Raw genomic sequence first — 18,724 nt, 5'->3', positions numbered from 1 at the left:
GTTCCATTCCCAGTCCTGCAAAGGAAAAAATAAGTTACATAAAGTAATATACTTAGTTATGACACAGAGGAGCAGATATTAAAAGCAGGCAGAATAAGATGCTTCCAGACCTCTGAAATGCACAGCTTGCTTCAGACAGTGAATTTGAAGGGTTAAGTATAATAGTATATTGATGAAAATATTAATCAAATGCTCTTCTGAATTTTACCTGTGGTACTTTTACTTCAACATTTATGCTGTAGGATATTTGTACTAGCAACACTTACACACTTAAATGATGTTTTGAGTTCAATCTTTGGGCAAGGTCAAATTTTTTTCTTTTTCCTGATGTTTTATTTATTTTAGATTTCAAGAAAATTTCAAGAAATGTACTACATCAGTTAGGATTATCAGTTGTGGACTGAGGCTGTAGCTCAGTGGCAGAGCACTTGCCTAGCATATGTGAATTGCACCACATAAAAATAAACAAAATAAAGGCATGCTTTCCATCTCTAACTTAAAAAAAAAGAAAAAGAAAAAAAAAGACTATCAGTTGTGTTACTAGATTAGGTTGAAGAAGTTGTCTGTTAGAACTACATGTAGTATCACTAGGAAAAAAAATCCTTCTTGCAATTCATTTTGGCCACAGCTTTCTTTAGTCTTCTTTTATGTGCTCTGCCTGAAAAACAAGCCAAATATACTTTAATACCCTTATGTTACCAGTTTTTAATTATTAGCTATCAAAGTGACCTACAACTTGTACAACCTTGTAGTGGAATATTGTTAATATAATGAGGAAAGTTTAAATCTGTGCTTTTGTAGAAATGTTAATTTGTTCCTTAACTCTTTATAGATAGTACCCTGCATAAAGCAAACAGAATGTCAGGAGTTGAAATTGCCTTTTAATGTTATTGAAGATTCAACAGTCTCCTGTGCTTTTAATTTCCATAAGTGAAACCTTAATAAAACATTTTCACTGCTTCAAAGTTAGAGCTTTTTGAATTGGACTTTGCAGTCATTCTGATGATATTAAAAATAATAATACTAGATACCTCAGTGAATGTAGATTTAGCAGTGAAACACAGTCAAAATTTGAAATTACAACCAAGTGCTGTGGGTACGTGTGGATTTCAAAAAGCCATACTAGATATCATCTGTGTGAATGAATAGAGGTGACTAGATTTGTGGCATATATAGATTTTGCTGACTTAGCAACATGGGAGAAGCATACTAGAAACTTTTTTTTTTCTGATATGTAATAGAAATAGGCAAAATTATCTTGAGCACTTTGTATACTCAGAAGCCTTAGTCTCTCCTCTGTGCTAGGTGCTCTGCTTGGCACTGTGTTAGTAGCCACTTATAGATGATCATATGGTCTCTGTGGCAGTTTGATAAGTCATCATGTATTCCCACTCCACAGTGGAGGAAGCTGAGGCTTAGTGATGTTACAAGATTGGACTGCTAGGTGGTGGGCGTGGACTGCAGATTTTGAAATCTAAACCGCTGAAGCATTTCGCTTTCTTTCCCCCTGCCATCCTTTGCTCTTTACACTCTGTCCACCAGAAAGTGACTTTTCCTTCATCAGAATTTGGGTTCTTCGTTATCTATCCTGAAAATACAATTTTGGATTGTAGCTCATTCTGCAAGTGGTCATGTGTTGATCCATCCCCTTTGATTGTGTCCACCTGGAAGCAGCAATGGTATTGTTCTCCCTGCAATCTTTCATCCAGCACCTTACATACTAGTTCCACATTGACCAGTCACTGAACACGTGTCAAATTAACAACTAGAGTTTGTGTTCATTGGTTACACATTCTCCACAAGGACAATAGCTTTAGTTTAAGGGACTGAGGACAGTGGAAAAGGAAATATCCAACTAGAAAATCTGCCTGTCCTAACTTGTTTCAAATGCTTTGTTGTGCTTTTCCCTCAGTGCTAATATGGATTTAGGTTGTTCATGTTTCTTCCAGGATGGTATGGTGCCAATAAATGAATCATAGGTTCTTTTTTTCCTGAAACATCAACAAGTTACATTTTCATATTTTCTATTTTAAATGTTAGAAAAGCAAAATAAAGTGATAGGGAATATAGAAAAATGAATCCAAATCAATTCTATTTTACTGTGTTATGAAGTCTATAGTATTTTGACTGTATCTGTTGCCTTGTATTAAAAACCATTTCATAGTTAGGTGGATGGTGGATGTGAATCTCTAGTTTTGAAAAAATCCTTTGGGCCCAAATCAATATAATTACTATCTGGAAACAAAAATGAAATATCTCTTTACTGTTTTGCTTTGAATATTTATGCCAAAGGCAGATTTTATGGTTAGCATTTTCCAGCATATTTTGTTTGGTTAGAGTAACAGTAATTGCACTACCCTGCTAGAATAACATGATTTTAATAGGGGAATCTTATTTTATTTCCTTTAGAAATTTCTGTGGGGGAACAGCCAAATACTTGGCTACATGATATTAACATTTCTAATGAATCAGGATTATATTTCAAAGATATATAAAACCATAAAATTTTATAAAGAGATTATTTCTATGGTCTCTCAGTTTTACAAATTATATGTAGACTTTACCCATTTAGTTATTTTTGCATTTTCCATTAAAAATGATATTTTTTTTTCTTTATAGGATTTATTCTTAAGGGTTTACCCATTGTAGCATTCAATATTCGTCAAGTGTATTTCACCCCTCAAAAGCATCTTAGATCTCAGTTGTGTCAAAAATATTTTTAAAGGAATTCTATTCAGAGAACCTTGAAACTTCTTTTAAGGCATGTGGTACTAAATCAGACCTTCTCAAACCAGTGCTCTCTCTTTAGAAATTGTAAGTGCAGGCTTTATTTAATGTACTCTAGTCTTTTTCTCAGTTCAGATTTCTTCCTGAAGATCATGTTGATCAACTAAAAGCTAAATTCTGGTTCTTCAGATTTTATTCAGTGTGCAAAAGACTGTTAGGCTGGGATCTTAACCCTAAAATGGGAGGCTGCAAAGACACAGGGCTTGTTTCTGACTGTATAAGATTATACTTCATCTGGATGAGTGTGCTTCAGAGGGCAGGGGGTTGTAGTGCTGCCCTGTGGTATCACAGCCTGTCACTTGGCCCAGAGGGTCAGCCTGTCACTTGGCCCAGAGTGCGCTACCGCTTGAGCCACATCCCCAGCCCTGGTCAGGTTTTTTTGTAGCTGTGATGAAAATACCTACAAGAACAACTTGGAGGAGGAAAACTTTATTTTGGCAAAAAGTGTTAGAGGTTTAGTCCATTATGGGTTGACTGTGTTGCTCTGGGCTCAAGGTGAGGCAGAAGATTGAGGCAGAGGAGCTGTGCTCTGTGCATGACAGCCAGAAAGGGATGGGGGTGGGGGAAGGGATGCATGGAAGATGCACCATTCCAGGGCATATCCCTAGTAACCCACCTCCTCCAGCCATGTCCTTCCTGTCTACAGTTACCACCCCGTCACCTCATTCAAACCAGCATCAATTGATTAGGTTACAGCTCTCATAATCATTTTACTTCTGAATATTCCTGCATTAACACAGAGCTTTTGAGGGACATCTCATATCCAAACTATAACACTTCTTGATTTGTATACTGGAAGAACAATTAATTTCCCTTCAGTTTTTATTTATTTTTTACATTTCAATAGCTTAGGCTGTTAGAGAAACTAATACGGCCCAGCCTATACTTGAAAGAGAGAACTTAATTTATCATACTTCCTGAACCACTGTGTCTGAGACACTGAGAAACCAGAGAATTTTCTGATTTGACACTGTTTTTTGGTAGTTAGAGTTTATATAAACAAGTGATAGGGAACTCCTTTTTGCTTTCTTTCTTTCCCCCAGGACAGTGGTTTCTTAAAGATCCTATTTACTTTGGTAAAACATGATTTTAATGTCTTCTCTTAGTTGGAAGTAGAATACTACCATTCATCTCTTAAGTGGAGGGGAAAAAGAGGTTAAAAATCAGTTTTCTATGATGGATGCATTCTTACCATGTTTCTAGATTGCTTTTCATTGAGAAATCCAGTTCTGGATGGACTTTTGAGAAAATCACTTTGCAAATAAGATGTTTCTGCAATCTGTGAAAATTATCACTTTTGCATTTCTCCAGTATTGTCATACTTTGACTTATAATATGCATAACTTTTATCATCTTAGATTTAGTTTGTATTTGTTGGTTGCACAAGATAAGCAAAGCCAAATAATTTTGGAATTGGAAGAAAATATCTGATTCAATTTCCTTTGCAGTGCTGGAATTTCTTTCACACCATGTCTAGCAAATGTACCTATTAGGTTCTCTTTCAACATGTTAAGTTACTGGGAACTTAAGATAAAATCTGCCTTTTTCCAACTTCTGTTCAGTATTTCTTGTTTCAGCAGCAGGAACTACCTAATAAAAGTGCTCTTTTTCCCAGAAGAGTGCTAATTATTTCTGGTTTTGATTTGACATTTTTCATTGCTATTTTCAAGAAATGTGACTTTGCTTTTCATTTGGAAATGATGTGCTGATTTTATTTTTTAAGAGAAAAGAAGAATGTTTTCATAAAATGTGTGGCAGTTGTGTTTCTGCTACCTCCTTTTCTCTCTCACTGCTGCCAAAGTGTTTTCTTTGCAGGGATCCCTGCCAGGGTGCTTTAATTTTTTATTTCAATAAATAAAATAAAGGTATTGTGTCCATTTATAACTAAAAATATTTAAAGAAGAGCCGGAGGAGGAGGAGGAGGAGGAGGAGGCGGAGGAGGAGGAGGAGGAGGAGGAGGAGGAGGAGGAGGAGGAGGAGGAGGAGCTCTTCAGAGGTTCAGTTTTTGGTCTAATCAAGCACACTCAACTTTTTCTTAGATTCAGTTGACCTTTTTTTTTCTTTTTTCCCCTCCTGAAACTTGAGACTTTGAATTTATTTTTAATTTTTAAAAAACCCGAACGTTTAAATAATGTGTTAGGGAATTTCTCTCACACAACAAATAGCAACTAAATTTTTGAATTACTTTGCATCATTTATTGTTTAGTTTGCCAATATTCTGTGTTAAGATGCATTAAGGTCTCTGGTTAGTAGAGATGGGAGGCAGGAGACCAAGCATTGATATTTGATCACTGATCTTCTTAGGTATTTTTATTCTGCTCATTATTTTTAGAACAGAGAGAAAGTACTTTGTAGAGTTTGGCTTTTTATTTCTAGGCACAGTGATAGCCTTTAAATAACTTAGACAAGAAAAAGGGAAGTGAGGGAAAGTCTGAGAGGGTAGGTCTGAGGAAGGCAGATTCAGGGGAGCCCGCATAATCTCAACCTCAGGAGAGTTCCAACAGAAAGAATTGCCAGTTTTGGTTCCACACTCTACACTGGTTATCTTTTGGCAGTTTGGAGCTATGGGAGTATTGGAAGCCCCAGTGGGACTTTTGTTTCCTCAGTGAAGCTATTGATTTCATTCAGGGTTTTCCTTCCTCCCTCCCTCCCTCCCTCCCTCCTTCCTTCCTTCCTTCCTTCCTTCCTTCCTTCCTTCCTTCCTTCCTTCTCCCACTCATATTTTGGGTTTGTTGTAGATATTTTCCAGGGTGGACTGGTGGTTGAGTTTTGCTCTCTTTGCTTTCTTCCTTTCTCCCTCCTTCCCTTCCCTTCCCTTCCCTTCCCTCCCCTCCCCTCCCCTCCCCTCCCCTTCCCTTCCCTCCTTCCTTCCTTCCCTTCCTCCCTCCTTCCTTCCCTTCCTCCCTCCCTCCCTCCTTTCTTCCTTCCTTCCTTCCTTCCTTCCTTCCTTCCTTCCTTCCTTCCTTTTTCTCCTCCTCTTCCTCCTCCTCCTCCTCCTTAAATATTTTTAATTATAAATAGACACAATACCTTTATTTTATTTATTAAATTTGGTGCTGAGGTTTGAACCCAGTGCCTCACACATGCTAGGCAAGCTCTCTACCACTTAGCTACAAGTCCAGTCTGAATTTTCTGTTTTTGTTGTTACTTTGTTTTGTTATTTGGGGAAAGTCAAGCAGATTAAAAATTGTGCCACAGTGTCATTTTCCTAGAATTATTTCTTGTAGGTTTTAAAATCTCTACTGTCTCTCTTTTTATGGAGTCAGGGTCTCACTAAATTGCATAGGGCCATGCTAAGTTGCTGAGGCTGGCTTTGAACTTGCCTCCTGAGCTGTAAGGATCACAAAGCCACCACACCTGGTTTTCTGCTGACTCTTACATTCCCTTTTATTCTTAATATGTATTTGTGAATTTTCTTTTTCTTATATAACCTTACAGGAATTATTGGTGGTATTTGCCTTTCTGGTTTTGTTAATCCACTCGGTTGTATCTTTTTTTTTTTTTTTTTTTTGAGAGGGAGAGAGAGAGAGAGAGAGAGAATTTTTTAATATTTATTTTTTAGTTTTCAGTGGACACAACATCTTTTTTTTTTTTTGATTTTTAAATACCATCTTTTTGTTAATGTTTTATTCTTAAACCTTGTACATTTATTACTTCAGCAAAAGCAGAGTGTGTATACACACAAATACACATATGCATAGGTACACGTATATACATATATATGCATGTGTATATTGATATACACTAAAATGTATATGAAAATGTACCTGTTCGTTTGAATGAAATTAAACAAGGTATAGTACAAAAGCAATAAAAAAATTCATGGGAGAAGTTTTTCATTAAATGCTCAGATTTAACTCCGAAATTTATGAATTAATGATTTGTGACAACAGGCAAAAATTAGTTTGTTGGCCAAATTGTTGTTACATCTCAATTGCTTGATATGCATTCTCCAATTCAACACAGTTCATGGCATCTTCTCTCCTTCAACTCCAGGATGCTTTACACAATAAAGTCCCTTGTCAACATTCCAAAGGCATTTAATTTGCAATTTCTGGTCAATTGAATGCCATAAAAATGATGTCATCCTCCAAAAAAAAAAAGTGCATAGGAACAGGAGGGTATGGTAAGTAAAAGAAAAGTTAAGACAGAGGGGATCATTCTATTGATGAAATGAGACAATTAAGAAATCATAATTGGAATTATCAAAAACCTAAGCTGGCTGAGCTACTCTTTAGCTATCAATACAAGCCTTAGCTAATCTTTTGGGTGTTAGCTAACATTGTATATCAAATCTATCTGAGATCATTAAATATAATTACACACATAAAGCCTTTAGAGCAGTTATCCAAATTACAGAGATATACACACACCACACACCTATGTTCTATAAATGGAGTTTTATTTTATACCTGATAGTTATGATGAGATTATAGTGGATTGCAATCAAGGAAAGATTTTTTTAGTTGTTGTTGCTTTGCAATATTTTAATCTCAATTTTTGAAATGAAATATCTCTTTAGCTACAACAAACTTTTAATGTGATGATGTCAAAATATTAAATTTCAATATTTGCAACCTGGATGAATAAAAATATATAGAAATTATTATTTTAAATTGTTCACAGTTGCCCCCTGATTTATTGGTGGGAAAATTTAACCCTTTGTTTGTGGGGAAACAAAAAATACTGTAATGGTCTTTCTATATTATGCAGATGTAGAGCCAAAATCCTTTTCTGAAATGCAAAGACTTAAGTCAATAAGTAGATAACCCACTGTACATAATAACATAAATTACTGTATTCTTCATTGGCAAGATTTTATTTCAATTAGTTTTGTCCACTTTTGAGTAAGACTTGGGCCTGAGGGTCTAGGATCTCAGAGAGTGAGAGAAGAGCCTACACTGTACAAATGAAGAACCTAGTCCATTCCCAATAGAAATGTCAGATTTGACACCTTGTGGAAGGCCATGAACCACAGATTAATAGTATCCAAGCTTGCATTTATTTATTTATTTATGTGTGTGTGTGTGTGTGTGTGTGTGTGTGAGAGAGAGAGAGAGAGAGAGAGAGAGAGAGAGAGAGAGACATTGCTACAATGTCCAAGCCTTCAGTCAGGAGATACATATTTATTTATCTAAATATCCACATATTTTCATTAAAATAAGTAAGGAAAAGACAAGCAAATTCCTGATGCATACCATACACATATGCTTCTAGAAATCAGAGACTATTTAACTGTAAAATAAACTTTTGTTCTGAGAGTAGAACTAGGTTTTTGTCTAACAGAGAGCTGCAGCATGGGAGAGTATGGGGTGGAAATTTTCCACCCTCTGTTGGGCACATCAGCCTACAACAGGGTTTGGGATGCTGAACTGTGGAAAGCCAGAGGTCACATGCATTTTCTGATGTCCTAGTGGCCAAAAGGAGTGGGGAGAAGTTTGAAATTGGATCCTAGAAGAATCTGTTTTCTGTGGCTAAATGCTATTCAGATATGAGTTTTGAATGGATAAGAGAAGCTTACTGTACATGGGTCAACTTTTGAGGAGCCTTAGCAAACCATTTGCGGAGGGTTTAAACTAGATGTCATCTGGCTGTATCCTCATTTGTTTATAGCTCAGGAAAATCCACTTCCAAATTCCCTCCAGTTGTTGGCAAAATGCATTTATCAGACGACTCTAGTCCTTGCTCTTTTTGGCTCAGACAGGGATTGCCATTAGCTTCTTAGAGATGCTCTCAGGCCTTTGTCAAATGGCATATATATATATATATATATATATATATATATATATATATATACACACACACACACACACACACACATATACATATCTGTTACTTGTACTTTATGTATTTTGAAACTGGTACATTTGTTACTAGGTACATTAATACCTGGTGACTAGAGTCTTCTATCATTGCATTTTGTCTTTATCTCTAATAATGGGTTTGAGCTTAACGTCTCCTTTTTCTGATATTGATATAGTGACACAGCTTTTTTTCTAGTTAAATTTTGCCTGGCATATCCTTCTCATCCTGTATTATATGTCCTTTTGCTTGAAGTGTATCTCTTAAAGAACTTATGGGTAAACTGAATTTTTTTCAAGTTTTATCTAGGAGTAACTATATAACATGGTGATTAAAAGCAGAATTTTAGGGCCAGATAGGTTGGATTTGATTTGTTATCTGGGGTGTTGATATCTGGTAGCTAGAGTTTGATAATTGCAGAATGGGAGGCATTTTTTACTTTATTTAGACTTTCACCCTCCCATGTTTTATACCCTAGTCCTCACTTCTCTTCTGGTGTATTCAGGTTCTGATTTTCTATCCTGTTCCTTTGGAACCACCTGCCACATTCACTCTATGGCATTTTCCATAGTCAATTTGAACCACAATGTCTATTTTTTATCTTTGAAAGTATTGAAGTGGGCATAATAATGCCTACCTTATATTACCATTTCAGTTGTAGCATGGGTTACCAGATCTAAAGAACATTAACTTAGTGTGTGACACATTCTAACCTAATGTTTAGAACAAGGCATTCTGCTTTGTTATTGATATATTGATATATTGATTTCTAGTATTCTTGGCCACCATGAAACTATTCACTGTCTTGTCAGTATTTGTCACTATTAATGTTATCGTCAGATTTATTATTTTTATTGTATAATTCAAGCTTAAACTTTTTCTGGGTTTTTTTTTTTTTTTGTTGTTGTTGTTGATGTTATTTGGGTGATTTGGGAAGATAATTTTGGAGCATCTCAAATCAGCATGTCTAAAGTAGTAATAAAATTTAATGGAATTTAAAAATCATTTCCCAGAAGGAGCATATTCATAAATAAATTATATTAAAAATGAAGACATAAAAATCTTATGGGTATAGAGTACATACAGGTTGAGCTTCTCTGATCTGAAATCTAAAATCCAAAATGCTAAAATCTGAAACTTCTCATGTTGACGTGACAGCACACATGGAAAATTTCAAACCTGACTTTGTGTGACAGGTAAATTATAAGTACACTAAAAATATGGTATAAAATTACCTCAGGATTTTGACTTGGGTCTCATTCCCCAGGATATCTCATTATGTATACACAAATATAACAACAAAAAACAAAACAAACAAACAAACAAAAAACCCCAAATTCAAAACAGTCCTGGTCCCAAGCATTTCAGATAAGGGATAATCAACCTGCATTTCCAAGTAATACGAGTTCTGGATTTTGAATTTAATAAAGAGAGATTAATGTCTGTATGAAGTATTTTTTTTTTTGTCTAAATAGGAATCTGTACTTTAATTATACAGTTTTAAAAAAAACAGTGGTAGTGGTTGTATAATACTGTGAATGTACTTAATGCCACTGTATGCTAAAAATGGTTGACGTAAAAATTTTATGTTATGTATATTATACCACAAATTTTTGTTTTTGTTTTTCGGGTACTTGGGATTGAACCCAGGGGCACTCAACCACTGAGCCACATTCTCAGTCCTTTTTGTATTTTATTTAAAGATAAAGTCTCACTGAGCTTCCTAGGCACTTGCTAAGTTGCTGAGGCTGGCATTGAACTCATAATCATCCTGCTTTAGCTTCTGAAGCTTCTGGGATTACAGGCATGGACCACCATGCCTGGCTTATTATACCACAATTTAAACAAGAGTATTAGTCATTATTTAAATGTCTCACATTGCAGTTCACTTTCAGCTGGTGTGAAAATTTAAAGGACCATACATATGGAGTAAACAGAACATGCTGATTTATATACTCTTCCTTCAACCATATATTTCTCACTCATTTCCTAATATGGATTTTTTTTTTTTTAATGCAGGAAGGAAAAGTTGATGCGATGCTCTCAATGCCGAGTTGCCAAATACTGTAGTGCTAAGTGTCAGGTAAGACTTTTCAGCTATATCATGAAACCTTCAAATTCTCTATTTGAAAATCTGTCCCCTATTACCTGTTGGTCTATTTCTGTTTTTAAACAATCTTTGACTCATTTTTACTTGTTATTTTTCCTTCAGTTTTAAAATTAATATATATGCAGGTTGAAATACTTGGGACCAGAAATGTTTCAGATTTAAAATTTTTTCAGTTTGGAATATTTGCATAGATTTTACCAGTTGAGCACCTCTAACCCCCAAATTTCAAAATTTTCAGCTTGGGGGGCATTTCAGATTTTGAACTTTTGAATTAGGGTTGCTAAACCTACATATGATTAAAATATAAGCATTGTTTGTATATATTTCTGCTATGTGAAAATAACTGTCTGTTTTCCATCTTTATGCCCCTGCCTCAATCTTATTTTCCAGAAATAACCACTTTTAATTTTCTTGGATGTCTTTGAAATATTTTCTTATGAGAATTACTAACACATTTGAATATATTTTTTCTATGTTTTAAAAAAACAAATATTACTCTGGGACAAATTTTTTTTTAAAATATTTTTTAGTTGTAGATGGAAACAATCCCTTTATTTTATTTATTTATTTTTATGTGGTGCTGAGGATTGAACCCAGGGCCTCACACATGCTAGATGAGCGAGTGCTCTACCACTTTGCCACAACCCTAACCCTGGGACAAATTCTTATAAACCTTGATATTCTTTTAATTTAGTAATCTATTTAGAAGAAAATTTATACCATCCCATAACTCCATTACATAGATACATGATAATCATAATTTCCCTGTTAATGAAGGCTTCAATTTTTTCCAGAATTTGGTTTGCTGATAATGCATCCCGCATCCTTTTATTTTATTTTATTTTTGCACACTTATTTAAATTAATTGTAGGATAAATTCTTCCTAGTTATATCAGTTAGTGAAAGGATGTATGCATTTTGAATTTTTAAATATAATGCCAAATTGCCTTCCAAGAGTTTAAGTTAATTTATAATGAATACCATTGTTAATATCTTTGAAATTCCTTCAAGGATGTATAATTAACATTCAACATGACCTTTCCTTCAAACCTTATAATTAATCATTTAATAAGAAATGTAATTATGCTCTAATGAATTATATCATATTAAAAAGTCTAAGTGGAACTTTTGTGACTGTGTCACAGAACTTGCCCCCACTTTTCACCCATCTTTCTTATTTCTTATTTTGTTGTGTGTATTTGCGTGCATTTGTACATAGGCACCCACATTGAGTTCCTTCCTTCTTTTAAATCTAGGCCATGCTCATCTGAGGGATTTTCTGCTATCTTATCTTCTCCTTTGAAAGTAATTTCTTCAGACCACAAACAAAGTGAGCCTGCCTTCCCCAGCTTGTGCTAGGCAAGTTCTCTATCACTGAGTTATGTTCCCTGAGCCCAAAGAGATCTTACTAGAAAAGAAAAAAAAAAATGTACAAAAATATCATGGGTTTGAAGTTCTAATGCTAATTCTGCCATTTTCTAGTTAAATTATCTCAGGGAAAACACAAACTCTGTAGGCCTCAGTTTTAAATCTGTGACTGAGAAGCAGAGCTAGTATTTATTAGATATCTCCTATGAACCATTTAATTCCACTTAATTTTCTAAGAATCTTATGAGAATTAAGTACTATTACTATGCTCATTTTACCAATAAGAAAACTAAGGATAGAGAGGCAAGCAACTTGTCAAATATGCTATAATTTAAAGGCTCTAGAGTTTGGGAAATGATTCTCAGTAGCCCAATTCCAGATTTTTAACTCTTCTTTTAAATATAAATGTTACTCTTGTTTTACTTTTCTGATTAAGTCTAGATTTCCATTATCTGTTGTATTCTTTATTTTTTCTTGGCTTTTCATTTTATTTTGATAAGGATGTACTCTATCCCCAAAGAATATAAAACAAAAATGTTAAAAATAGACATTGAAAAATTTAACACATCTTAATAAAAATAAGGTAGGAAATGTTAAAAGTACTGAATTATTTTCACCTCAATTTGTAAACCAAATATTCTGTCAAAGGAAGATCCTAGATTTATGGAAGATCACTAGCGACAACAGTAACAAAAAAGCAAAAAAAGAAATAAACTCATGTTTTTCTACAGAGTAAATTCCAGAAAGACTGTTTTATGGTGGTGTTTTAGCTCTTTTATTCATGCAAAACTCAGCTACTCGTTTCTCAGAACTTCAGATTAAGCAGAATACACACAGAACTGACAAATTATCAGTTTATTTGACACAAATATTTTAGGTACACTTTCTTTCTAGTTTCAATGACCTAAACATTTATTTTTATTTTTTCCCTGTTTTTATGAATATTTTTCCTCTTGTGCTGCTTTCTCCATTTGTAGTAAAACACTAGGGGTGGGAAAAGGTCATTATCTGATTAGAATGAGTGGAGGGGTTTTGGTAGTTGGCATGTCATTTTGATTCATTATAGTATATATATTTTTACTACATTTATCAGCTGTTTACTATAGTGTCAATAAAAATGTTATCTTCAGATATACTATGGAAGTAATGGAGAAGTAGTAAGGTGAAATATATGGTATTAGCTAGAGTCTGCTCATGTGTGAGTGTATGTGGAGTGAGTGGTTTTGATGTGTGTAGAGGTCTGGTCAAAAGATTGGCCAAACCATATGCATTTAAACTGCTATATTTATCTCAACCTTAAGATATAGCATTAAGCACTGTAATTATTGTGGATAGCTACAAAGTAGTATAGAATTAAACTGACACACTGAACTATGAACAGTAATGAAAAGGAGGCAAAAGCAAGTGGAATGGAAATTGATATTGAGCATGTGAATTTGTAGCATAAAATCTATAATATGTCCACCCCAGGGGAACATAACTTTGGTTCACTAACTTAGCCTTTGATGTGTGGGGCTATGGCTTCAATGAGTTGTCTGAGAGAGGTTTTGTGGGTATTTCAGTCTGTAATGTGTCTTTTGTGCTCATTGTATGGCACCATTGCTGTCAATATTCACATTTCATTTTTAAACATAAGTAACATAAAGATGTATTTTCATTATAAAAATTAACCACATATATAGTCATACAGAATAAAAAGCAAATCCTTTAGTTTCTTTTCCCATTCCTGTTTTCTGGTGGTAATCTCTTTGTGTCTATTTTGTGAGTTCAGGGTAGATACCCAACTGTTACTCCATGCTTCATCTGTAGTCTCTTTATATATGTGTCTGTGTATTAATCTGTCTATCTACAGCTGTGTAGGTACTGCTTCTGATACTGACAAAATATTTTGTTATTAGTGGTTTCATATTTTTTTCCATACCTTATTGTGAGATGTCTGATTTTTACAAGAAAAATCAATATTATTTGGCATATTCAGATCATCCAGATGATTATGAAATTATAGGGGAGTAGCAGGTTAAGTTTTTTTTCTAAAAAAACTATACTCAAAGTAGAAAATGGCAGCAATATTGATAGCAAGTAAACTAATTTTAGGCAAATTCACCAAGTATTATTTTACCTGTTCTGGATTTAAGTTGACTCTTAATATATACGTTTATTTTTTTCTTTTGCTTTTTTGTGGTACTGGGAATTGAACTCAGGGGCACTTTACCACTGAACCTCATCCCCGGCCTTTTTTATTTTTTATTTTATTTAGAGATAAGGGTTGCTGAGGCTGGCCTCAGTCTAGTGAGTTGCTGGGATTACTGGCATGCGCCACTGTGCCCAACTCATATGTACACTTCTAGTTGAATTAATCACTGAACCAAATATACAGTTTGTATTCTTTTAAAAAGCACTATATTAGCAGAGAGAAGCTCTTTTTTATGTTGATAATTATGGATCTCTTTAAACATGTGAATCATATTTTTGGTTTACATTTTATGCTTAGTTGTAGAATGATTTGATTCATTTTTGATGAGTAGAAAATTAATCCCACATTAGTAAGCATTTAACAGGGTAATGTAATAAGTTGTTTTCTGGAATAATGTACTCAAAGTGGTGATAATGAGAAAAGCCAAGCCCTTTATTTATTTCATAAATAGCTCTCTGCCAGACTTCAGACTGATAGTATATACACTGATTTATATTTCTTGATCCATTTTGACAGTGTCTGTTTTAAAAAAATTTTTTTGTAGTTGGACAGCATGTTTTATTTGTTTATTTTTACATGGTGCTGAGGATCAACCCAGTTCCTCACATGTGGAAGGCAAGCGCTCTGCCACTGAACTCAGCCCCAGCACGTCTTTTAACTGGTTCATTTACATCATTGACATTCAAAGTGATTATTGATATAGTTGCATTAATGCCTACCATGTTGTCTATTTGTTGGCTTTACTCTTTGTTTCTGTTTTTTATTTGTTTATTTATTTTTGTTGTTTGTTTGTTTTTCTTTTGCAGTGCTGGGGATTGAACCCAGGGCCTTGTGCATGCAAGGCAAGCACTCTACCAACTGAGCTATATCCCCAACCCCTTTGTTTCTGTTTTTGTCTTTCACTGTTTTTCTGACGGTATGGTTTTAATTGAACATTTTATTTTATACAATTCCATCTTCTCTCTTTTACTAACATCAGTTATACTTGTTTCTTTTTACTTATATTGGTTATGCCCTGGAGTTTACAACATACATTTACAATGAATCCAAATCTGATTTCAAGTAGTACTTCTACTGCTTCACAGATACCTTTAAATAACAAAATAGAACTGTGGGACAACTAAAAAAGGTATGAGAAATATATAGTGGGAATACCAAAAGGCAAAAAAAGAAAAAAAAAACAAAGAGAGAGAATGGAACAGGTGAAATAGCTGAAGCAATAATGATTAAGAATTTCTCCAAATTAATGTCAGGCATCTATGGACTGGGGACATAGCTCAGTTGGTAGAGTGTTTGCCTAGCATGCACAAGGCCCTACGTTCAATCTCCACCACCAGGGTGGGGAGGCTGATTTAATGTCAGGCACCTTACCATAAATCCAGAAAAGTCAGAGAACAATTAAATTCCCAATTTCACATCCTCCTATCTCTTATATCATTGCTGCTATTTATTTCAGGTATACATAAGCATATGTGATCAAAATACATAATTGTTATTATTTTGATCAATTAAGAAAACTAAGTGTTTTATCTTCACTTACTCTTTCTGATGCTCTTCCTTTCTTTATGTAATGCCAGCTCCCAACTTTTATCAGTTTTCTCACCTGTACAGAATTTTTTTTCGCATTTCTTTCAAGGCAATTCTACTGGCAATAAATTGCCATTTTGTTGTTTGTCTGAGAAAGTCTTTATTTCTTTGCTTTTGAAGGATAATTTAATAAAGTACAGAATTGGAGATTGGTGAGTTTTTTTTTCTTTTTTTCTTTCTTTCTTGTAGCACTTAAAATATTTCACTCTACTTCCTTGCTTACCTGGCTTCTGAGAAGTTTGGTATAATTTTTATATTTGTTCTTCCATAGGTAAGGTGTTTGTTTTAGTATATTCTGTGTTGCTATCAAGGTATTTCTGTGACTAACTGACTTATAAGGAATAGAATTTTATTGACTCCTAGTTCTTGAAGCTGGAAAGTTCATTAACAGGTCATCATATAGCCATGGTTTTCTTACTGCATTATCACATGGCAGAAGGACAGAGAAAGAGCAGGTCAAATTCATCCTTTTGTAATGACAGTAATGCTACCTGTAAGGGTACAGTCTTCTGGCTCAATTACTTCTTAACTGTCTTACCTCTTTGAACTATTATAATGGCAAGTAAGTTTTGGAGGGGACAGATGTTCAGAATGTAGCACTATTTATTTCCTTTGACCTCTTTTGAGATTTTTAAAGTCTTTGATTTCCTGTAGTTTGACAATGACAATTATCCTGCATGTGTTCTCTGACTTTTCTGGATCTGTGGTAAGGTGCCTGACATTATATTTATTAAATTTTTTGGGGTGGTGCTGCGGACTGAACCCAGGGCCTTGTCCATGCTAGGCAAACACTCTACCAACTGAGCTATGTCCCCAGTCCCTAGGTGCCTGACATTAATTTGGAGAAATTCTTAATCATTATTGCTTCAGCTATTTCACCTGTTCCATTCTCTCTCTCTCTCTCTCTCTCTCTCTCTCTCTCTCTCTCTCTCTCTTTTGCCTTTTGGTATTCCCATTATATATTTCTCATACCTTTTTTAGTTGTCCCACAGTTCTTGGAAATTTTTAAAAAATATTTTTAGTTGTAGATGGACACAATACCTTTGTTTATTTAGTTTTTTTACATGGTGCTGGGGATTGAACCCAGTGCCTCACATGTACCAGGCAGGCATTCTACCACTGAGCCACAACCATAGCCCTTTTTTTTTGTTTTGTTTTTATAAGTCTCTTTTCTCTTTTCCAGTTCTGATGGTTTTTATTGAGATATTCTTAAGCTCTAAGATTCTTCCCCTAACTGTGTGAACTTTCCCAGTAAGCCCAACTGAAACATTCTTCATTTCTGTTTTGGCATTTTTTACTAATATTTATTTTTGGATTTTTCTTAGAATTTTCATGTCTTTCCTTAACATTTAATGTCTGTTCTTGTATGCTGTTTTCTTTAACTATTAGAACTCTTAGCCTATTGATCTTAGTTGTTTTAAATTCCCAGTCTGATAATTCCACCACCCTTGACATATGTACTATATGTACTATACTAGTACTTATGTTTGCTGTGTCTATTCAAATTTTATTTTTTGCCTTTTAGAATGCCTTGCAATTTTTTCATGATGACGAACCATGATGTACTGACTGAAATGACATGAAATTTGTAAGATATAGAAAATGCCAAGCTCCAAAATAGTGTAGCTTGGGAAGAGGGAGTGAGTAAAAAACCCAAACATTAATAACATTGATCCTTTCCCAAATACATTCCTTCTAAGTGACAAAGACAATCCCTAGGAAGGAGATATTCATCAAGCCTAAAATGGCAGTCTCTGGGAGGAAGCCAAAACTTTGATCCTTCCCCAAATAAGGGAAAGAGATAAGCCTTGAATGTTGATCCCAGACCCTCCATTCTTCCCCAAGTAAAAACATTACCCAGAAATTTCAAATTCTCACAGCCTGTTTCCTTAGTGTCCAAATTGACACACTCTGTCAATAATTAAGTCACCTCTCTGTGTAGCATGTATAAGCACAGATTCCTCTTTTGGCCAGCAGCTCATTTTCCATAAGGAAAGTGTGCCACCAGATGTATGACCCACCACTGAATAAAGGTTTTGCTGATCCCTGAAGTTTGCACTGGGCTCAGTCATTTGTGCTAACACTATTAATAGGTATTTATTAATGTGGTTGGGTGTGGGGATAAGAATGGGTAGGGAGTGTGTTATGGAGTCCAGTAATTAGGTCTTGGTTTTTTGATGAACCTTTGCCTCTGATTGTGAGCTTCACACAACTTGTCAGTTTAGGATTGGCTAGTTTGAATAGTCTCAGAGGGTCTTGGACTATAAGGGGTGATTCCTAGATCCCTGTACTTGACCCTGGGATGATTAAGGCAGAAGACTTAGGATGTTAGGGCCTGATAGAAGAGGTGTGACTCTGAATTGTTTAGTTTACATATCAAAGAAATATTGCTGTCTTTAAGAATTGGCTATCCCTGGGAGGAATAGATTCTTGCTATACAGAAAGGTTTTTAAAAATGTATAACTTAATATTATATAGAAATAAAAATTAAAGAACAGTGTTGAACCATAGGTATGATCAGTTGATTTTGAATCAATTTGCATCGTAATTCAATAGTGAAAGGATAGTCTTTTCAACAAATTGTGCTGAAAAAAAATCTATGCGAATTATATACATGTAAATCAAATACATTTTAAAAACTTCTGAATAGATTATGGACTTAAACTTATAGGCTATGTCTACAAAACTTTTAGAAGAAAACATAGGAGGAAATTTTTGGATATGACATATGTGAAGTTTCATAGGTATGTCAAAAAGCACTGAGCATATAAGACAAACTGATAAATTGGACTTCATCAGAATTAATCCCTCTGTCCTTTGAAAGAAATAATTTTAAATATGGAAAGATAAACTACAGACTGGGAGAAAATGTTTGA

At 34.6% G+C, this 18,724-nt stretch overlaps 1 protein-coding gene across 1 annotated transcript in view; it reads left to right on the top strand.

Annotated features, from left to right (window-relative positions):
* Positions 1-18,724, top strand: part of Smyd3 (SET and MYND domain containing 3) — a 706,977-nt gene that overhangs the window by 158,887 nt on the left and 529,366 nt on the right. Inside the window, exon 2 of the mRNA XM_076873152.1 lies at positions 10,609-10,672. Coding sequence (XP_076729267.1) covers positions 10,609-10,672 — 64 coding nt within the window. The remainder of the gene's footprint in view (positions 1-10,608; positions 10,673-18,724) is intronic.

This window comes from Callospermophilus lateralis, chromosome 13 (assembly GCF_048772815.1).
Source record: "Callospermophilus lateralis isolate mCalLat2 chromosome 13, mCalLat2.hap1, whole genome shotgun sequence".
In the NCBI taxonomy this organism is placed as follows: Eukaryota; Metazoa; Chordata; class Mammalia; order Rodentia; family Sciuridae; genus Callospermophilus; species Callospermophilus lateralis.
This window is presented reverse-complemented; position numbering and strand designations above follow the sequence as displayed.